Source organism: Oncorhynchus tshawytscha, linkage group LG08 (genome assembly GCF_018296145.1).
Source record: "Oncorhynchus tshawytscha isolate Ot180627B linkage group LG08, Otsh_v2.0, whole genome shotgun sequence".
In the NCBI taxonomy this organism is placed as follows: domain Eukaryota; kingdom Metazoa; phylum Chordata; class Actinopteri; order Salmoniformes; family Salmonidae; genus Oncorhynchus; species Oncorhynchus tshawytscha.
The window spans coordinates 5,838,721-5,857,242 of record NC_056436.1 but is presented as its reverse complement, the minus strand read 5'-3'; the positions used below and the strand labels follow the sequence as shown (position 1 = coordinate 5,857,242).

General features: G+C 45.2%; 1 protein-coding gene across 1 annotated transcript in view; it reads left to right on the top strand.

Annotated features, from left to right (window-relative positions):
• Positions 1 to 18,522, top strand: part of LOC112232955 (thyroid receptor-interacting protein 11-like) — a 60,726-nt gene that overhangs the window by 30,116 nt on the left and 12,088 nt on the right. The window contains exons 20-29 of the mRNA XM_042325117.1: positions 885 to 989; positions 4,602 to 5,135; positions 6,707 to 6,817; positions 7,117 to 7,287; positions 8,015 to 8,164; positions 8,740 to 8,933; positions 9,634 to 9,797; positions 10,887 to 10,990; positions 13,275 to 13,374; positions 15,214 to 15,295. Coding sequence (XP_042181051.1) covers positions 885 to 989; positions 4,602 to 5,135; positions 6,707 to 6,817; positions 7,117 to 7,287; positions 8,015 to 8,164; positions 8,740 to 8,933; positions 9,634 to 9,797; positions 10,887 to 10,990; positions 13,275 to 13,374; positions 15,214 to 15,295 — 1,715 coding nt within the window. The remainder of the gene's footprint in view (positions 1 to 884; positions 990 to 4,601; positions 5,136 to 6,706; positions 6,818 to 7,116; positions 7,288 to 8,014; positions 8,165 to 8,739; positions 8,934 to 9,633; positions 9,798 to 10,886; positions 10,991 to 13,274; positions 13,375 to 15,213; positions 15,296 to 18,522) is intronic.

Genomic DNA, 18,522 nt, shown 5'->3' with positions numbered 1-18,522 from the left:
TAATGTAGCTGTGTCTAATGTAGCTGTGTCTAATGTATATATTGAAAGGTGCCTAATGTAGCTGTGGCTAATGTAGCTGTGGCTAATGTAGCTGTGCCTAATGTAGCTGTGGCTAATGTAGCTGTGGCTAATGTAGCTGAGGCTAATGTATATATTGAAAGGTGTCTAATTTAGCTGTGTCTAATGTAGCTGTGTCTAATGTATATATTGGAAGGTGTCTAATGTAGCTGAGGCTAATGTAGCTGAGGCTAATGTAGCTGAGGCTAATGTAGCTGTGTCTAATGGAGCTGAGGCTAATGTAGCTGAGGCTAATGTAGCTGAGGCTAATGTAGCTGAGGCTAATGTAGCTGTGGCTAATGCATATATTGGAAGATGCCTAATGTAGCTGTGTCTAATGTAGCTGTGTCTAATGTAGCTGAGGCTAATGTAGCTGTGTCTAATGTAGCTGTGTCTTATATATATATATATATTGAAAGGTGCCTAATGTAGCTGTGGCTAATGTAGCTGTGGCTAATGTAGCTGTGTCTAATGTATATATTGGATGGTGTCTAATGTAGCTGTGTCTAATGTAGCTGAGGCTAATGTATGTATTGGAAGGTGCCTAATGTAGCTGAGGCTAATGTAGCTGCGTCTAATGTAGCTGCGTCTAATGTAGCTGCGTCTAATGTAGCTGCGTCTAATGTAGCTGAGGCTAATGTAGCTGTGTCTAATGTAGCTGTGTCTTATATATATATTGAAAGGTGCCTAATGTAGCTGTGGCTAATGTAGCTGAGGCTAATGTAGCTGTGTCTAATGTATATATTGAAAGGTGCCTAATGTAGCTGAGGCTAATGTAGCTGAGGCTAATGTAGCTTTGTCTAATGTATGTATTGGAATGTATCCAGGTGAAGAAGATGGAGGAGTGGAAGATGCAGGTGATCACCACAGTAAAGAACATGCAGCATGAATCTGGACAGCTGGTAGAGGAGCTCCACAAGCTACAGGGACAGGTAACCATCATAATATCTTAAAGTAATGAATCATGTATCATATGTCATGATAATGAGCCTGCCCAGCAGTAATACTGTTAAGATAAAGTACTAACTCAATTGGCGAAGTCACCCCCAAACGATTGGCGAAGTCACCCCAAACGGAAACTCTGCAGATGGCCCAATGTCCCTTCCCAAATTAGAAAGATGTGAGAACTTGTGAAATCCTGATTTTATCCAAATAATCATTATTGAAATATCTGCTTACCTGAACATTAGTCGTCCCATCCCACTGTCTGTTGACAGATGCTACGATGACTGTAGACATCACCATAGACCCTATAGACATCACCATAGACCCTGTAGACATCACCACAGACCCTATAGACATCACCACAGACCCTGTAGACATCACCATAGACCCTGTAGACATCACCATAGACCCTGTAGACATCACCATAGACCCTGTGGACATCACCATAGACCCTGTGGACATCACCATAGACCCTGTGGACATCACCATAGACCCTGTAGACATCACCATAGACCCTGTAGACATCACCATAGACCCTGTAGACATCACCATAGACCCTGTAGACATCACCATAGACCCTGTAGACATCACCATAGACCCTGTAGACATCACCATAGACCCTGTAGACATCACCATAGACCCTGTAGACATCACCATAGACCCTGTAGACATCACCATAGACCCTAGACATCACCATAGACCCTGTAGACATCACCATAGACCCTGTAGACATCACCATAGACCCTGTAGACATCACCATAGACCCATAGAGACATCACCACAGACCCCGTAGACATCCCCATAGACATCACCATAGACCCTATAGACATCACCATAGACCCTGTAGACATCACCGTAGACCCTGTAGACATCACCGTAGACCCTGTAGACATCACCGTAGACCCTGTAGACATCACCGTAGACCCTGTAGACATCACCGTAGACCCTGTAGACATCACCATAGACCCTGTAGACATCACCACAGACCCCGTAGACATCACCATAGACCCTATAGACATCCCCATAGACATCACCATAGACCCTGTAGACATCACCATAGACCCTGTAGACATCACCATAGACCCTGTAGACATCACCATAGACCCTGTAGACATCACCATAGACCCTGTAGACATCACCATAGACCCTGTAGACATCACCATAGACCCTGTAGACATCACCATAGACCCTGTAGACATCACCATAGACCCTGTAGACATCACCATAGACCCTGTAGACATCACCATAGACCCTGTAGACATCACCATAGACCCTGTAGACATCACCATAGACCCTGTAGACATCACCATAGACCCTGTAGACATCACCATAGACCCTGTAGACATCACCATAGACCCTGTAGACATCACCATAGACCCTGTAGACATCACCATAGACCCCGTAGACATCACCACAGACCCTGTAGACATCACCATAGACATCATCATAGACCCTATAGACATCACCATAGACCCTGTAGACATCACCATAGACCCCGTAGACATCACCACAGACCCTATAGACATCACCATAGACCCTATAGACATCCCCATAGACATCACCATAGACCCGTAGACATCACCATAGACCCTGTAGACATCACCATAGACCCTGTAGACATCACCATAGACATAGACCCGTAGACATCACCATAGACCCCGTAGACATCACCATAGACCCTGTAGACATCACCATAGACCCTGTAGACATCACCATAGACCCTGTAGACATCACCATAGACCCTGTAGACATCACCACAGACCCTATAGACATCACCATAGACCCTGTAGACATCACCATAGACCCTGTAGACATCACCATAGACCCTGTAGACATCACCATAGACCCTGTAGACATCACCACAGACCCCGTAGACATCACCATAGACCCTATAGACATCCCCATAGACATCACCATAGACCCTATAGACATCACCATAGACCATGTAGACATCACCATAGACCCTGTAGACATCACCACAGACCCGTAGACATCACCATAGACCCTATAGACATCACCATAGACATCACCATAGACCCTGTAGACATCACCATAGACCCTGTAGACATCACCATAGACCCTGTAGACATCACCATAGACCCTGTAGACATCACCATAGACCCTGTAGACATCACCATAGACCCTGTAGACATCACCATAGACCCTGTAGACATCACCATAGACCCTGTAGACATCACCATAGACCCTGTAGACATCACCATAGACCCTGTAGACATCACCATAGACCCTGTAGACATCACCATAGACCCTGTAGACATCACCATAGACCCTGTAGACATCACCATAGACCCTGTAGACATCACCATAGACCCTGTAGACATCACCATAGACCCCGTAGACATCACCATAGACCCGTAGACATCACCATAGACCCATAGACATCCCCATAGACATCACCATAGACCCCGTAGACATCACCATAGACCCGTAGACATCACCATAGACCCCGTAGACATCACCATAGACCCCGTAGACATCACCATAGACCCGTAGACATCACCATAGACCCCGTAGACATCACCATAGACCCGTAGACATCACCATAGACCCCATAGACATCACCATAGACCCCGTAGACATCACCATAGACCCCGTAGACATCACCATAGACCCCGTAGACATCACCATAGACCCGTAGACATCACCATAGACCCCGTAGACATCACCATAGACCCCGTAGACATCACCATAGACCCCGTAGACATCACCATAGACCCGTAGACATCACCACAGACCCCGTAGACATCACCACAGACCCGTAGACATCACCACAGACCCCGTAGACATCACCACAGACCCGTAGACATCACCACAGACCCCGTAGACATCACCACAGACCCCGTAGACATCACCATAGACCCCGTAGACATCACCATAGACCCCGTAGACATCACCATAGACCCTATAGACATCACCATATACATCACCATAGACCCTGTAGACATCACCATAGACCCTATAGACATCACCATAGACCCTATAGACATCACTGTAGACATCACCATAGACATCACCGTAGACCCTATAGACATCACCGTAGACCCTGTAGACATCACCGTAGACCCCGTAGACATCACCGTAGACCCCGTAGACATCACCGTAGACCCCGTAGACATCACCATAGACCCCGTAGACATCACCATAGACCCCGTAGACATCACCATAGACCCTGTAGACATCACCATAGACACTCATCAGACAGTCACTGGTCCATCATGATGTATTCCTGTAATCTAACTCACTACGTTAAGACAGCCTGTCCCTCATCAGACACTGGTCCATCATGACACAGACAGATCTCTTCCTCCACCTGAAAGGAACGTCTTTCAACAACATAATCTTTTGTCGTGTTTTTTTTAGCTGAGTTTTCTGTTTATTTTTTTTTTGGGGGGGGGGGCGGTTCCTAATTGGGGTGTTTTATGGGTACATGATCACGATAGGACAAAGGTTGACATCGCCCAAACCCTTCTTTCAACTACAACGTGACGTGTCGGGCCAGCCCGCTGAACCTACTAGTGATTCGTCATTCAGCAGCCTTATTGGGATGAATAAAGGACTGTTTGTCTCTGATCCTGTAGGTGGATGCAGACAACGACTGCACCTCGACTCTCTCCGTGGACTACAGCCGTCTGATCCACAGCTATGAGCAGAAGGAGAGGAAGCTCGGCAGTCTCAGTCACGAACTAGCCCACGTCCAACAGACCATCAGCCAGCTGAGCAGTACTAAAGATGTCCTCCTGGGGAAACTGGACAGTGTGGCGCAGAGTCCCCAAGTCACCCCACTGTCTGCTGCCCTGACGTCTACTGCCCAGCCTCCTGCTGCAGTGGAACCTCCCAGACACCAGGTGGCAGCACCTGCAACACCAGGGAACCAGGAAGGACTGAGACAGGAGTTGGAGTCTCTGAGAGCCCTCCTGTCTGAGAGGGAGACTATGATCAGGACCTTGCAGGAGAATAACCACCGCCTGTGTAACTCAGCCCAGGTGTCAGACAGCGAGCAGCGAGGCCAGGCCGAGGAGGCCAGACAGGTCAGAGAGAGACTGGACGTTCTGCAGCGCTCTGTCAGGGAGAAAGACCTGCTCATCAAGACTAAAGGAGATCAACTCACCCAGGTGTGTGAGTGTGTGTGTGTGTGTGTGTGTGTGTGTGAGAGATATGAGGAAGGCACAGCGTGTGCGCTATTAAGACTTAAATGTAACCGTAAATAATATCTATATTCAAAAAATCTATATTCAGTTGCAACTGAATCAAGTGACTAATGACCCCTTCATTAGAATGAGTACAACGGTAAATTCAAGTGAATTATGTCATAAATGGTGGACTGCAGCTATTTTGAGTGTCCACATAGGTGCAAAGTAGGATGTTTTAGCAGCCATTTTGAGTTTCCACATAGGTGCAAAGGTAGGATGTTCTAGCAGCCATTTTGAGTGTCCACATAGGTGCAAAGGTAGGATGTTCTAGCAGCCATTTTGAGTGTCCACATAGGTGCAAAGGTAGGATGTTCTAGCAGCCATTTTGAGTGTCCACATAGGTGCAAAGGTAGGATGTTCTAGCAGCCATTTTGAGTGTCCACATAGGTGCAAAGGTAGGATGTTCTAGCAGCCATTTTGAGTGTCCACATAGGTGCAAAGTAGGATGTTTTAGCAGCCATTTTGAGTGTCCACATAGGTGCAAAGTAGGATGTTTTAGCAGCCATTTTGAGTGTCCACATAGGTGCAAAGGTAGGATGTTTTAGCAGCCATTTTGAGTGTCCACATAGGTGCAAAGGTAGGATGTTCTAGCAGCCATTTTGAGTGTCCACATAGGTGCAAACGTAGGATGTTCTAGCAGCCATTTTGAGTGTCCACATAGGTGCAAAGGTAGGATGTTCTAGCAGCCATTTTGAGTGTCCACATAGGTGCAAAGGTAGGATGTTCAAGCAGCCATTTTGAGTGTCCACATAGGTGCAAAGTAGGACGTTCTAGCAGCCATTTTGAGTGTCCACATAGGTGCAAAGTAGGATGTTCTAGCAGCCATTTTGAGTGTCCACATAGGTGCAAAGGTAGGATGTTCAAGCAGCCATTTTGAGTGTCCACATAGGTGCAAAGTAGGACGTTCTAGCAGCCATTTTGAGTGTCCACATAGGTGCAAAGTAGGACGTTCTAGCAGCCATTTTGAGTGTCCACATAGGTGCAAAGGTAGGATGTTCTAGCAGCCATTTTGAGTGTCCACATAGGTGCAAAGGTAGGATGTTCTAGCAGCCATTTTGAGTGTCCACATAGGTGCAAAGGTAGGATGTTCTAGCAGCCATTTTGAGTGTCCACATAGGTGCAAAGGTAGGATGTTCTAGCAGCCATTTTGAGTGTCCACATAGGTGCAAAGGTAGGATGTTCTAGCAGCCATTTTGAGTGTCCACATAGGTGCAAAGGTAGGATGTTCTAGCAGCCATTTTGAGTGTCCACATAGGTGCAAAGGTAGGATGTTCTAGCAGCCATTTTGAGTGTCCACATAGGTGCAAAGGTAGGATGTTCTAGCAGCCATTTTGAGTGTCCACATAGGTGCAAAGGTAGGATGTTCTAGCAGCCATTTTGAGTGTCCACATAGGTGCAAAGGTAGGATGTTCTAGCAGCCATTTTGAGTGTCCACATAGGTGCAAAGGTAGGATGTTCTAGCAGCCATTCAATCTGTGCATTTATTTCTCCAGGTGAGCGAGAGCCTGAGGAACCGTGAGAGCGACAACGAGGTGTTAAAACAGGCCGTGACCAACCTGAAGGAGCGAGCTCTTATCCTGGAGATGGATACCAGGAAGCTGAAGGTAGGTAGCCTAGCGGCTCAGGAGTTCAAACTTTTAACCGGAAGGTAGCCAGTTCGAATCCTGGGCTGGATTGACCTGAAATCTGGAGGGCTGCTAAGTTCACATCCTAAAGACGTTGGGTTCTTGAGCAAGGCCCTTAAACCCACAACATGCTCTCTATCCAGTGGCACTAGACTGCAGCTTGACCCTTGTGTGTGAGGGTCAAGTGTGCTGTCTGGAGGGGATTGAGAGATATAAGATATATTTCCGTTGTTGGCTGAAACCTGGACAATTTGAAAGTTATTTGAATTGTATTGAAGGATGAGAACGAGGCTGTGGCCCAACGGAGCCGGGAGAAGGAGTCAGAGTTCAGAGCCCTGCAGGAGACCAACATGCAGGTGTCCCTCCTCATGAGGGAGAAGGAGTTTGAGAGGAGCGCCATGTCAGAGAAGGCTGCCGCCATGGAGAAGATGCTCAAGGACAGAGAACAGGTTTGGATGTTTGTACTGTACAAAATCACTATTACTATAAACTACTAACTACACATTTTTGGGAGAATGACCATTGGGGGACTTAAAATGCCATAACTCAAATCCTTTATTGAAGCGATAAGGCCAGAGGAGGTGTGGTTTATGGCCAATATACCACGGCTAAGGGTTGTTCTTAAGTACGACGCAACGTGGAGTGCCTGGATACAGCCCTTAGCCGTGGTATATTGGCCATATACCACAAACCCCTGAGGTGCCTTATTGCTGTTATAAACTGGTTACCAACGTAAATTAGAGCAGTGTAAGTAAACGTTTTGTCATACCCATGGTATACGGTCTGATATACCATGGCTGTCAGCCAATCAGCATTCAGGGCTGGAACCACCCAGTTTATAATTAGTAATAGATTACAGATCTAGTGAAGGACAGAGAAATTCAATCAAAGAAGTAAAATAGCCTATTTAAATAGTTTAAATAGATTTTCGAACACTTTGGTTAAATCTTTTCTCAAACTGATCAATAATGTATTCTTTCCTGACCCTGTAAAACAACACTTTCACTGCACCTATCAGGTGTGTGTGTGTGTGTGCGTGTGTGTGTGTGTGTGTGTTTTCATAACCTGACCGTTCCATTGCGGTGTCCCATGGCAACAGTCAGAAGAGCGGGAAGCAGAACCAGCTGTTTGATCAACATTTTTTTTTATATATATTTTTATTGATACGTTTCCCAGGGCAACAGCCAGAAGTCTGGAGAGCTCAACCAGCTCCTGAACGAGCTGAGGTCCATGCAGGAGAAAGCTGTGGCCTTCCAGCAGGAGAGAGACCAGGTCATGCTGGCTCTCAAACAGAAACAGATGGAGACGACAGCCGTACAGACAGAGGTAGGATGGATGGACACACACCAGGGTTTCTGTTAGAGAAATGGTGGTCTTTTATTATTCAAAAACATAAAAGGGTGTAAAAAGTGTCAAATGTATCGTAAGATATTTTGGCCATATCGCCCACCCCATCACACACTGCTATTATTTGAAGGACACCTGTTAGGGGGGTTGTATACACATTCATAACCAATACACACCACATTCATAACCAATAGACAACACATTCGTAACCAATACACAACACATTCGTAACCAATACACAACACATTCGTAACCAATACACAACGCATTCATAACCGATACACAACGCAGTCGCAGGCGATACGGAACGCAGTCGCAGGCGATACGGAGCGCAGTCGCAGGCGATACATTCCTTATCAGATATATTTATGGATAGTATATGGCAATCAAATATTATTTGTAGTGAAATTGGTTCTGCTGTTGGTAAATATCAAACCCCCATGTGACCCCTCTCCCTGTATCTCTCTCTCTCTCTCTCTCTCTCTCTCTGTTTTTCTCTCTCCGTCTGTCTCTTCTCTCTGTTTTTCTCTCTCCGTCTGTCTCCTCTCTCTCAGCTGCAGCATGTGAAGGACAGAGAGCAGCGGTTGAAGTTGGAGCTGGACCGACTACGTAACCACCTGCTGGAGATAGAGGAGTCCTACACACGGGAGGTCCTCGCCGCGGAGGACAGGGAGGCGGAGCTATGCAAGAGAGTCACGCTATTGGACGACAGACTGGCCACTTCCTCCAGTCAGGTGGAGAGCACCAGGTAAACATGTTCAGTAGGCACGAAGATGAAACAGGGAAGTACTATCTGAACGTTTTTGAAACGTCTTGAAACATTTTTTTGCTACTGTGTGTCCTAATGAACAAGACCCCTTGAAAACAGATGGTCTGTTTATCACTGGTGTTGGTTGAGTTACAGAAAGATAAAAACTTTATTGTCCCGTGTCCACGAACACACAGAAATGTACGTCCAATTGAAAGTTTGTGTTCTGCACTATCAAATCAAATGTTATTTGTCACATACACATGGTTAGCAGATGTTAATGCGAGTGTAGTGAAACGATTGTGCTTCTAGTTCCGACAATGCAGTAATAACCAACAAGTAATCTAACCTAACAATTCCAAAACTACTACCTTATACACAAGTGTAAAGGGATGAAGAATATGTACATAAAAATATATGAATGAGTGATGGTACAGAACGGCATAGGCAAGATGCAGTAGATGGTATCGAGTACAGTATATACATATGAGATGAGTAATGTAGGGTATGTAAACATTATATTAAGTAGCATTGTTTAAAGTGGCTAGTGATATATTTTACATCCATTTCCATTATTAAAGTGGCTGGAGTTGAGTCAGTGTGTTGGCTGCAGCCACTCGATGTTAGACGCAGCGAGGTTTGGGTAGCAAACCGGGAGGAGGAAAACGCGAGTCATCCTTCTTCTTTGTTTGTCTCGTAGCCACCAGGCGTCTCTCCAGGTGGAGTCTCTCCAGGAGCAACTGAGTGGAACGGTGAGGCAGAGAGACGAGGCCTTGACTCAGCTCAGAGCAGCACGGGACCAGGTCAACCAGTACGCCATGTCCCTGTCCAACCTCCAGATGGTGCTAGAGCAGTTCCAGCAAGGCAAGACTACTGGCCTCCGCTGGTCTGGTCCCAGATCAGTTTGTGCTGTGTAGATGGCGTCTAATGATCGATGTAATGCCATGATAAGGACCGTAGGAGTTGGTAAGAGCACTAACAGGTCTGGGACCAGGCTAGCCTCTCTGCTGTAATGCATGTTGTTTATTTTTGGTATCCAGACCTGTTAGTGTTGTATAGCCAACTCTATGGTCACTGAGGCGGTAGGGAGAATATAGCCTGATATCCAGATCTGTTAGTGTTGTATATGCAACTCTATGGTCTCTGAGGCGGTAGTGATTATATAGCCTGGTATCCAGATCTATTAGTGTTGTATAGCCAACTCTATGGTCACTGAGGCGGTAGGGAGAATATAGCCTGGTATCCAGATCTGTTAGTGCTCTATAGCCAACTCTATGGTCACTGAGGCTGTAGTGATTATATAGCCTGGTATCCAGATCTGTTAGTGTTGTATAGCCAACTCTATGGTCACTGAGGCTGTAGTGATTATATAGCCTGGTATCCAGATCTATTAGTGTTGTATAGCCAACTCTATGGTCACTGAGGCGGTAGGGAGAATATAGCCTGGTATCCAGATCTGTTTGTGCTCTATAGCCAACTCTATGGTCACTGAGGCGGTAGGGAGAATATAGCCTGGTATCCAGATCTATTAGTGCTGTATAGCCAACTCTATGGTCAAGGAGGCGGTAGGGAGAATATAGCCTGGTATCCAGATCTGTTAGTGTTGTATAGCCAACTCTATGGTCTCTGAGGCTATAGTGATTATATAGCCTGGTATCCAGATCTGTTAGTGTTGTATAGCCAACTCTATGGTCACTGAGGCTGTAGTGAGAACATAGCCTGCTATCCAGATCTGTTAGTGCTGTATAGCCAACTCTATGTTCACTGAGGTTGTAGTGATTATATAGCCTGGTGTCCAGATCTGTTTGTGCTCTATAGCCAACTTGATGCTATACCACACACAGATCTGGGACCAGTCTCATCTAAAGGCAACATCAACTCCGACAGAGGAAGTAGAGCTCTTCTGGTCTTTATAAAGATATGAACCTCTTCTCTCTGTTCTCCTCCCAACAGAAGAGAAAGCCATGTATTCGTCAGAGCTCGATAAATACAAGAGGGAGAAGGACGAGTGGAGAAGAAAAGCACTTAAACTGGAGGACATGGCCTCAGCACTTCAGGTAGGACACTTCAGAACGACTCATCAAGTACACATCCACTCCTCAATCATATAGTCCTTATGTTAGCCTAAACAACTACCTCTTCCCCCTACTGTATTTATTTATTTATTTTGCTCCTTTGCACCCCATTATTTCTATCTCTACTTTTGCACATTCTTCCACTGCAAATCTACCATTCCAGTGTTTTACTTGCTATATTGTATTTACTTTGCCACCATGGCCTTTTTTGCCTTTACCTCCCTTATCTCACCTCATTTGCTCACATTGTATATAGACTTGTTTTTCTACTGTATTATTGACTGTATGTTTGTTTTACTCCATGTGTAACTCTGTGTTGTTGTTGTATGTGTCAAACTGCTTTGCTTTATCTTGGCCAGGTCGCAATTGTAAATGAGAACTTGTTCTCAACTAGCCTTCCTGGTTAAATAAAGGTGTTCTCAACTAGCCTACCTGGTTAAATAAAGGTGAAATATATACAAATAAATGTTACATTCTGACTTATTGGTCTACTTATCATATCCCTCTCTCTCTGTCTGTCTCTCTCGCTCTGTCTCTCTCTGTCTCTCTCTGTCTGTCTCTCTCGCTCTGTCTCTCTCTGTCTTTCTCTCTCTGTCTTTCTCTCTCTGTCTTTCTCTCTCTCGCTCTGTGTCTCTCTCTGTCTTTCTCTCTCTGTCTTTCTCTCTCACGCTCTGTGTGTCTCTCTGTCTTTCTCTCTCTGTCTTTCTCTCTCTCTCTCTGTCTTTCTCTCTCTGTCTTTCTCTCTCTCTCTCTGTCTTTCTCTCTCTGTCTTTCTCTCTCACGCTCTGTGTCTCTCGCTCTGTCTCTCGCTCTGTCTCTCTCTGTCTTTCTCGCTCTGTCTCTCTCTGTCTTTCTCTCTCTGTCTTTCTCTCTCGCGCTCTGTGTCTCTCTCTGTCTTTCTCTCTTGCGCTCTGTGTCTCTCGCTCTGTGTCTCTCGCTCTGTGTCTCTCGCTCTGTGTCTCTCTCTGTCTTTCTCTCTCTGTCTTTCTCTCTCGCGCTCTGTGTCTCTCTCTGTCTTTCTCTCTTGCGCTCTGTGTCTCTCGCTCTGTGTCTCTCGCTCTGTGTCTCTCGCTCTGTGTGTCTCTCTGTCTTTCTCTCTCTGTCTTTCTCGCTCTGTCTCTCTCTCACGCTCTGTGTCTCTCTCTGTCTTTCTCTCTCTGTCTTTCTCTCTCACGCTCTGTGTCTCTCTCTGTCTTTCTCTCTCTGTCTTTCTCTCTCACGCTCTGTCTTTCTCTCTCTGTCTTTCTCTCTCTGTCTTTCTCTCTCTGTCTTTCTCTCTCTCGCTCTGTGTCTCTCTCTGTCTTTCTCTCTCTGTCTTTCTCTCTCACGCTCTGTGTGTCTCTCTGTCTTTCTCTCTCTGTCTTTCTCTCTCTCTCTCTGTCTTTCTCTCTCTGTCTTTCTCTCTCTCTCTCTGTCTTTCTCTCTCTGTCTTTCTCTCTCACGCTCTGTGTCTCTCGCTCTGTCTCTCGCTCTGTCTCTCTCTGTCTTTCTCGCTCTGTCTCTCTCTGTCTTTCTCTCTCTGTCTTTCTCTCTCGCGCTCTGTGTCTCTCTCTGTCTTTCTCTCTTGCGCTCTGTGTCTCTCGCTCTGTGTCTCTCGCTCTGTGTCTCTCGCTCTGTGTCTCTCTCTGTCTTTCTCTCTCTCGCTCTGTGTCTCTCGCTCTGTGTCTCTCTCTGTCTTTCTCTCTTGCGCTCTGTGTCTCTCGCTCTGTGTCTCTCGCTCTGTGTCTCTCTCTGTCTTTCTCTCTTGCGCTCTGTGTCTCTCGCTCTGTGTCTCTCGCTCTGTGTCTCTCTCTGTCTTTCTCTCTTGCGCTCTGTGTCTCTCGCTCTGTGTCTCTCGCTCTGTGTCTCTCGCTCTGTGTCTCTCGCTCTGTGTCTCTCGCTCTGTGTCTCTCGCTCTGTGTCTCTCGCTCTGTGTCTCTCGCTCTGTGTCTCTCGCTCTGTGTCTCTCGCTCTGTGTCTCTCGCTCTGTGTCTCTCGCTCTGTGTCTCTCGCTCTGTGTCTCTCGCTCTGTGTCTCTCTCTGTCTTTCTCTCTTGCGCTCTGTGTCTCTCGCTCTGTGTCTCTCGCTCTGTGTCTCTCGCTCTGTGTCTCTCGCTCTGTGTCTCTCGCTCTGTGTCTCTCGCTCTGTGTCTCTCGCTCTGTGTCTCTCGCTCTGTGTCTCTCGCTCTGTGTCTCTCGCTCTGTGTCTCTCGCTCTGTGTCTCTCGCTCTGTGTCTCTCGCTCTGTGTCTCTCGCTCTGTGTCTCTCGCTCTGTGTCACTCTCTCAGATCAACCTAGATGAGGCTAATGCTGCTCTGGACTCAGCCTCCAGACTCACTGACCAGCTGGACCTGAAGGAAGAACAGCTAGAAGAGCTCAAAAAACAAGGTGGGAGAGAGGGGGGAGAGGAGGGGGGGGGGGGGGAGGAGGGGAGGGGGGGGGGAGAGGAGAGGGGGGAGGAGAGGGGGGGGGAGGGGGAGGGAGAGAGGAGGAGAGGGGAGGGGGGAGGGAGGGGAGGGGGGGGAGAGGGGAGGGAGGGGGGAGAGGGGGGGGGGAGAGGGAGAGGAGGAGGGGAGGGGAGGAGAGGGAGAGAGGGAGAGGGGGAGAGGGGGGGGGAGAGGGGGGGGGGGGGAGAGGGGGGAGGGGGGGAGGGAGAGGGGGGGGGGGGAGAGGGGAGAGGGGGGGGAGAGGGGAGGGGGGGAGGGGGAGAGGGAGAGGGGGAGAGGAGAGGAGAGGGGAGAGGGGGAGAGGGGGAGAGGGGGAGAGAGAGGAGGGGGAGAGGGGGGGGAGAGGGGGGAGAGGGAGGGAGAGGGGAGGAGGAGAGGGGGGAGAGAGGAGGGAGAGGGGGAGAGGGGAGAGGAGAGGGGGGGGGAGGGAGAGGGGGGGGGAGAGGAGAGGGGAGAGGGGGAGAGGAGAGGGGAGAGGAGGGGAGAGGAGAGGGAGAGGGGGAGAGAGAGGGGGAGAGGGAGAGGGGAGAGGAGAGGGGGGGGGAGAGGAGAGGGGGAGAGGGGGAGGGGGAGAGGGGGGAGGGGGGAGGGGGGGGAGAGGGGGGAGGAGGGGAGGGGGAGAGGAGGGGAGAGGAGGGGAGAGAGAGGGAGAGGGGGAGAGGGGGGGAGGGGGAGAGGGGAGAGGGGGGAGAGGGGAGAGGGGGGGAGAGGAGAGGAGAGGGGGGAGAGGGAGGGGAGAGGGGGAGAGAGAGGGGAGAGGGGGGGGAGAGGGGGGGGAGAGAGGGGAGAGGGGGAGAGGAGAGGGGGAGAGAGGGGGGAGGGGAAGGAAGAGGGGGAGAGGAGAGGGGGGGAGGGGGGGAGAGAGAGAGGGGGGAGAGGGAGGGGGAGAGAGGAGGGGAGAGGGGGGAGAGGAGAGCAGCCATCTTATGTCAGGCTTTTTATCTAGCATGAAGGAACTTCTGACCGGGGCCTTATGGGAAATAAAGTGATCTACTTCTGACCAGGGCCTTATGGGAAATAAAGTGATCTACTTCTGACCAGGGCCTTATGGGAAATAAAGTGATCTACTTCTGACCAGGGCCTTATGGGAAATAAAGTGATCTACTTCTGACCAGGGCCTTATGGGAAATAAAGTGATCTACTTCTGACCAGGGCCTTATGGGAAATAAAGTGTTCTACTTCTGACCAGGGCCTTATGGGAAATAAAGTGTTCTACTTCTGACCAGGGCCTTATGGGAAATAAAGTATTCTACTTCTGACCAGGGCCTTATGGGAAATAAAGTGTGTACCAGGCTGAATGTTGTCCTGAGGGCCAACATGCCCTGATTTGCCTCCCTAATGACTGAAGCTTTCTGTGACATGGCTGTCTCTGTGGCACGGCTGTCTCTGTGGCACGGCTGTCTCTGTGGCACGGCTGTCTCTGTGGCACGGCTGTCTCTGTGACACGGCTGTCTCTGTGACACGGCTGTCTCTGTGACACGGCTGTCTCTGTGGCACGGCTGTCTCTGTGGCACGGCTGTCTCTGGGACACGGCTGTCTCTGGGACACGGCTGTCTCTGGGACACGGCTGTCTCTGGGACACGGCTGTCTCTGGGACACGGCTGTCTCTGGGACACGGCTGTCTCTGGGACACGGCTGTCTCTGGGACACGGCTGTCTCTGGGACACGGCTGTTGAGGTTTAGCCAAACTAACCACGCTTCAGACTTCTGAGGAGCTGCAGCGCATTGAACGTGTGTGTGTGTGTGTGTGTGTGTGTGTGTGTGTGTGTGTGTGTTACAGTTGATGTGAGGCAGGAGATGTTGGAAGAGTCTCAGGACAAGTTGATGAACTTGCTGAATAGCACAGAGGGACAAGTAGACCAGTAAGTTCAACACTACACTGACTAAATATGGTGTACTTAGACACTACACTGAGTAAATATAATGTATTTAACACACTACACTGACTAAATATAATGTATTTAACACACTACACTGACTAAATATAATGTATTTAACACACTACACTGACTAAATATAATGTATTTAACACACTACACTGACTAAATATAATGTATTTAACACACTACACTGAGTAAATATAATGTATTTAACACACTACACTGACTAAATATAATGTATTTAACACACTACACTGACTAAATATAATGTATTTAACACACTACCCTGACTAAATATAATGTATTTAACACACTACACTGACTAAATATAATGTATTTAACACACTACACTGACTAAATGTGATGCATTTAACACACTACACTGACTAAATGTGATGCATTTAACACACTACACTGACTAAATATAATGTATTTAACACACTACACTGACTAAATGTGATGCATTTAACACACTACACTGACTAAATGTGATGCATTTAACACACTACACTGACTAAATGTGATGCATTTAACACACTACACTGACTAAATATAATGTATTTAACACACTACACTGACTAAATATAATGTATTTAACACACTACACTGACTAAATATAATTTGTATTTATAATTACAAACATGACTAAATAAAATGTTTTAACACACTACACTGACTAAATATAATGTATTTAACACACTACCCTGACTAAATATAATGTATTTAACACACTACACTGACTAAATATAATGTATTTAACACACTACACTGACTAAATGTGATGCATTTAACACACTACACTGACTAAATGTGATGCATTTAACACACTACACTGACTAAATATAATGTATTTAACACACTACACTGACTAAATGTGATGCATTTAACACACTACACTGACTAAATATAATGTATTTAACACACTACACTGACTAAATGTGATGCATTTAACACACTACACTGACTAAATATAATGTATTTAACACACTACACTGACTAAATGTGATGCATTTAACAGGGCTGGAGGCAATTCAGATGAAAGTCATTCATTTCAGGAAGTGATTTGAATTTATAATTAAAAGATGGACTCATTTTTTAAAATGAATTGTTTTTTCCTTTTCGGTCTTATTGAATTGGTATTTCAGTTTACTTTCCTGAATTGTCTGACTTCAATTGGAATTGAGCCCATCCCTGGTATTTAATCACACGTTTCATGTAAATTGATCAGAGGTTGTGATTATAAGTACTGAAGTTCAGTGTTAACGACATAATGTATTTCTTCTCAAACGAGTGGTGAAAATTGCTGTTTGATATCGTCCACCACACAGAGATATATGTAATAGATTGTAGGCTGTGTTAATAGAGATATATGTAATAGATTGTAGGCTGTGTTAATAGAGATATATGTAATAGATTGTAGGCCGTGTTAATAGAGATATATGTAATAGATTGTAGGCTGTGTTAATAGAGATATATGTAATAGATTGTAGGCTGTGTTAATAGAGATATATGTAATAGATTGTAGGCTGTGTTAATAGAGATATATGTAATAGATTGTAGGCCGTGTTAATAGAGATATATGTAATAGATTGTAGGCTGTGTTAATAGAGATATATGTAATAGATTGTAGGCTGTGTTAATAGAGATATATGTAATAGATTGTAGGCCGTGTTAATATATGTAATAGATTGTAGGCTGTGTTAATAGAGATATATGTAATAGATTGTAGGCTGTGTTAATATATGTAATAGATTGTAGGCTGTGTTAATAGAGATATATGTAATAGATTGTAGTTAATAGAGTGATTTAATAATAGAGATATATGTAATAGATTGTAGGCTGTGTTAATAGAGATATATGTAATAGATTGTAGGCTGTGTTAATAGAGATATATGTAATAGATTGATGTGTTAATAGAGATATATGTAATAGATTGTAGGCTGTGTTAATAGAGATATATGTAATAGATTGTAGGCTGTGTTAATAGAGATATATGTATTAGATTGTAGGCTGTGTTAATAGAGATATATGTAATAGATTGTAGGCTGTGTTAATAGAGATATATGTAATAGATTGTAGGCTGTGTTAATAGAGATATATGTAATAGATTGTAGGCCGTGTTAATAGAGATATATGTAATAGATTGTAGGCTGTGTTAATAGAGATATATGTAATAGATTGTAGGCCGTGTTAATAGAGATATATGTAATAGATTGTAGGCCGTGTTAATAGAGATATATGTAATAGATTGTAGGCCGTGTTAATAGAGATATATGTAAAAGATTGTAGGCTGTGTTAATAGAGATATATGTAATAGATTGTAGGCTGTGTTAATATATGTAATAGATTGTAGGCCGTGTTAATAGAGATATATGTAATAGATTGTAGGCTGTGTTAATAGAGATATATGTAATAGATTGTAGGCTGTGTTAATAGAGATATATGTAATAGATTGTAGGCTGTGTTAATAGAGATATATGTAATAGATTGTAGGCTGTGTTAATAGAGATATATGTAATAGATTGTAGGCTGTGTTAATAGAGATATATGTAATAGATTGTAGGCTGTGTTAATAGAGATATATGTAATAGATTGTAGGCCGTGTTAATAGAGATATATGTAATAGATTGTAGGCTGTGTTAATAGAGATATATGTAATAGATTGTAGGCTGTGTTAATAGAGATATATGTAATAGATTGTAGGCCGTGTTAATAGAGATATATGTAATAGATTGTAGGCTGTGTTAATAGAGATATATGTAATAGATTGTAGGCTGTGTTAATAGAGATATATGTAATAGATTGTAGGCTGTGTAATAATATATGTAATAGATTGTAGGCCGTGTTAATAGAGATATATGTAATAGATTGTAGGCCGTGTTAATAGAGATATATGTAATAGATTGTAGGCTGTGTTAATAGAGATATATGTAATAGATTGTAGGCTGTGTTAATAGAGATATATGTAATAGATTGTAGGCCGTGTTAATAGAGATATATGTAATAGATTGTAGGCTGTGTGTTAATAGAGATATATGTATATAGATTGTAGGCCGTGTTAATAGAGATATATGTAATAGATTGTAGGCCGTGTTAATAGAGATATATGTAATAGATTGTAGGCCGTGTTAATAGAGATATATGTAATAGATTGTAGGCCGTGTTAATAGAGATATATGTAATAGATTGTAGGCCGTGTTAATAGAGAT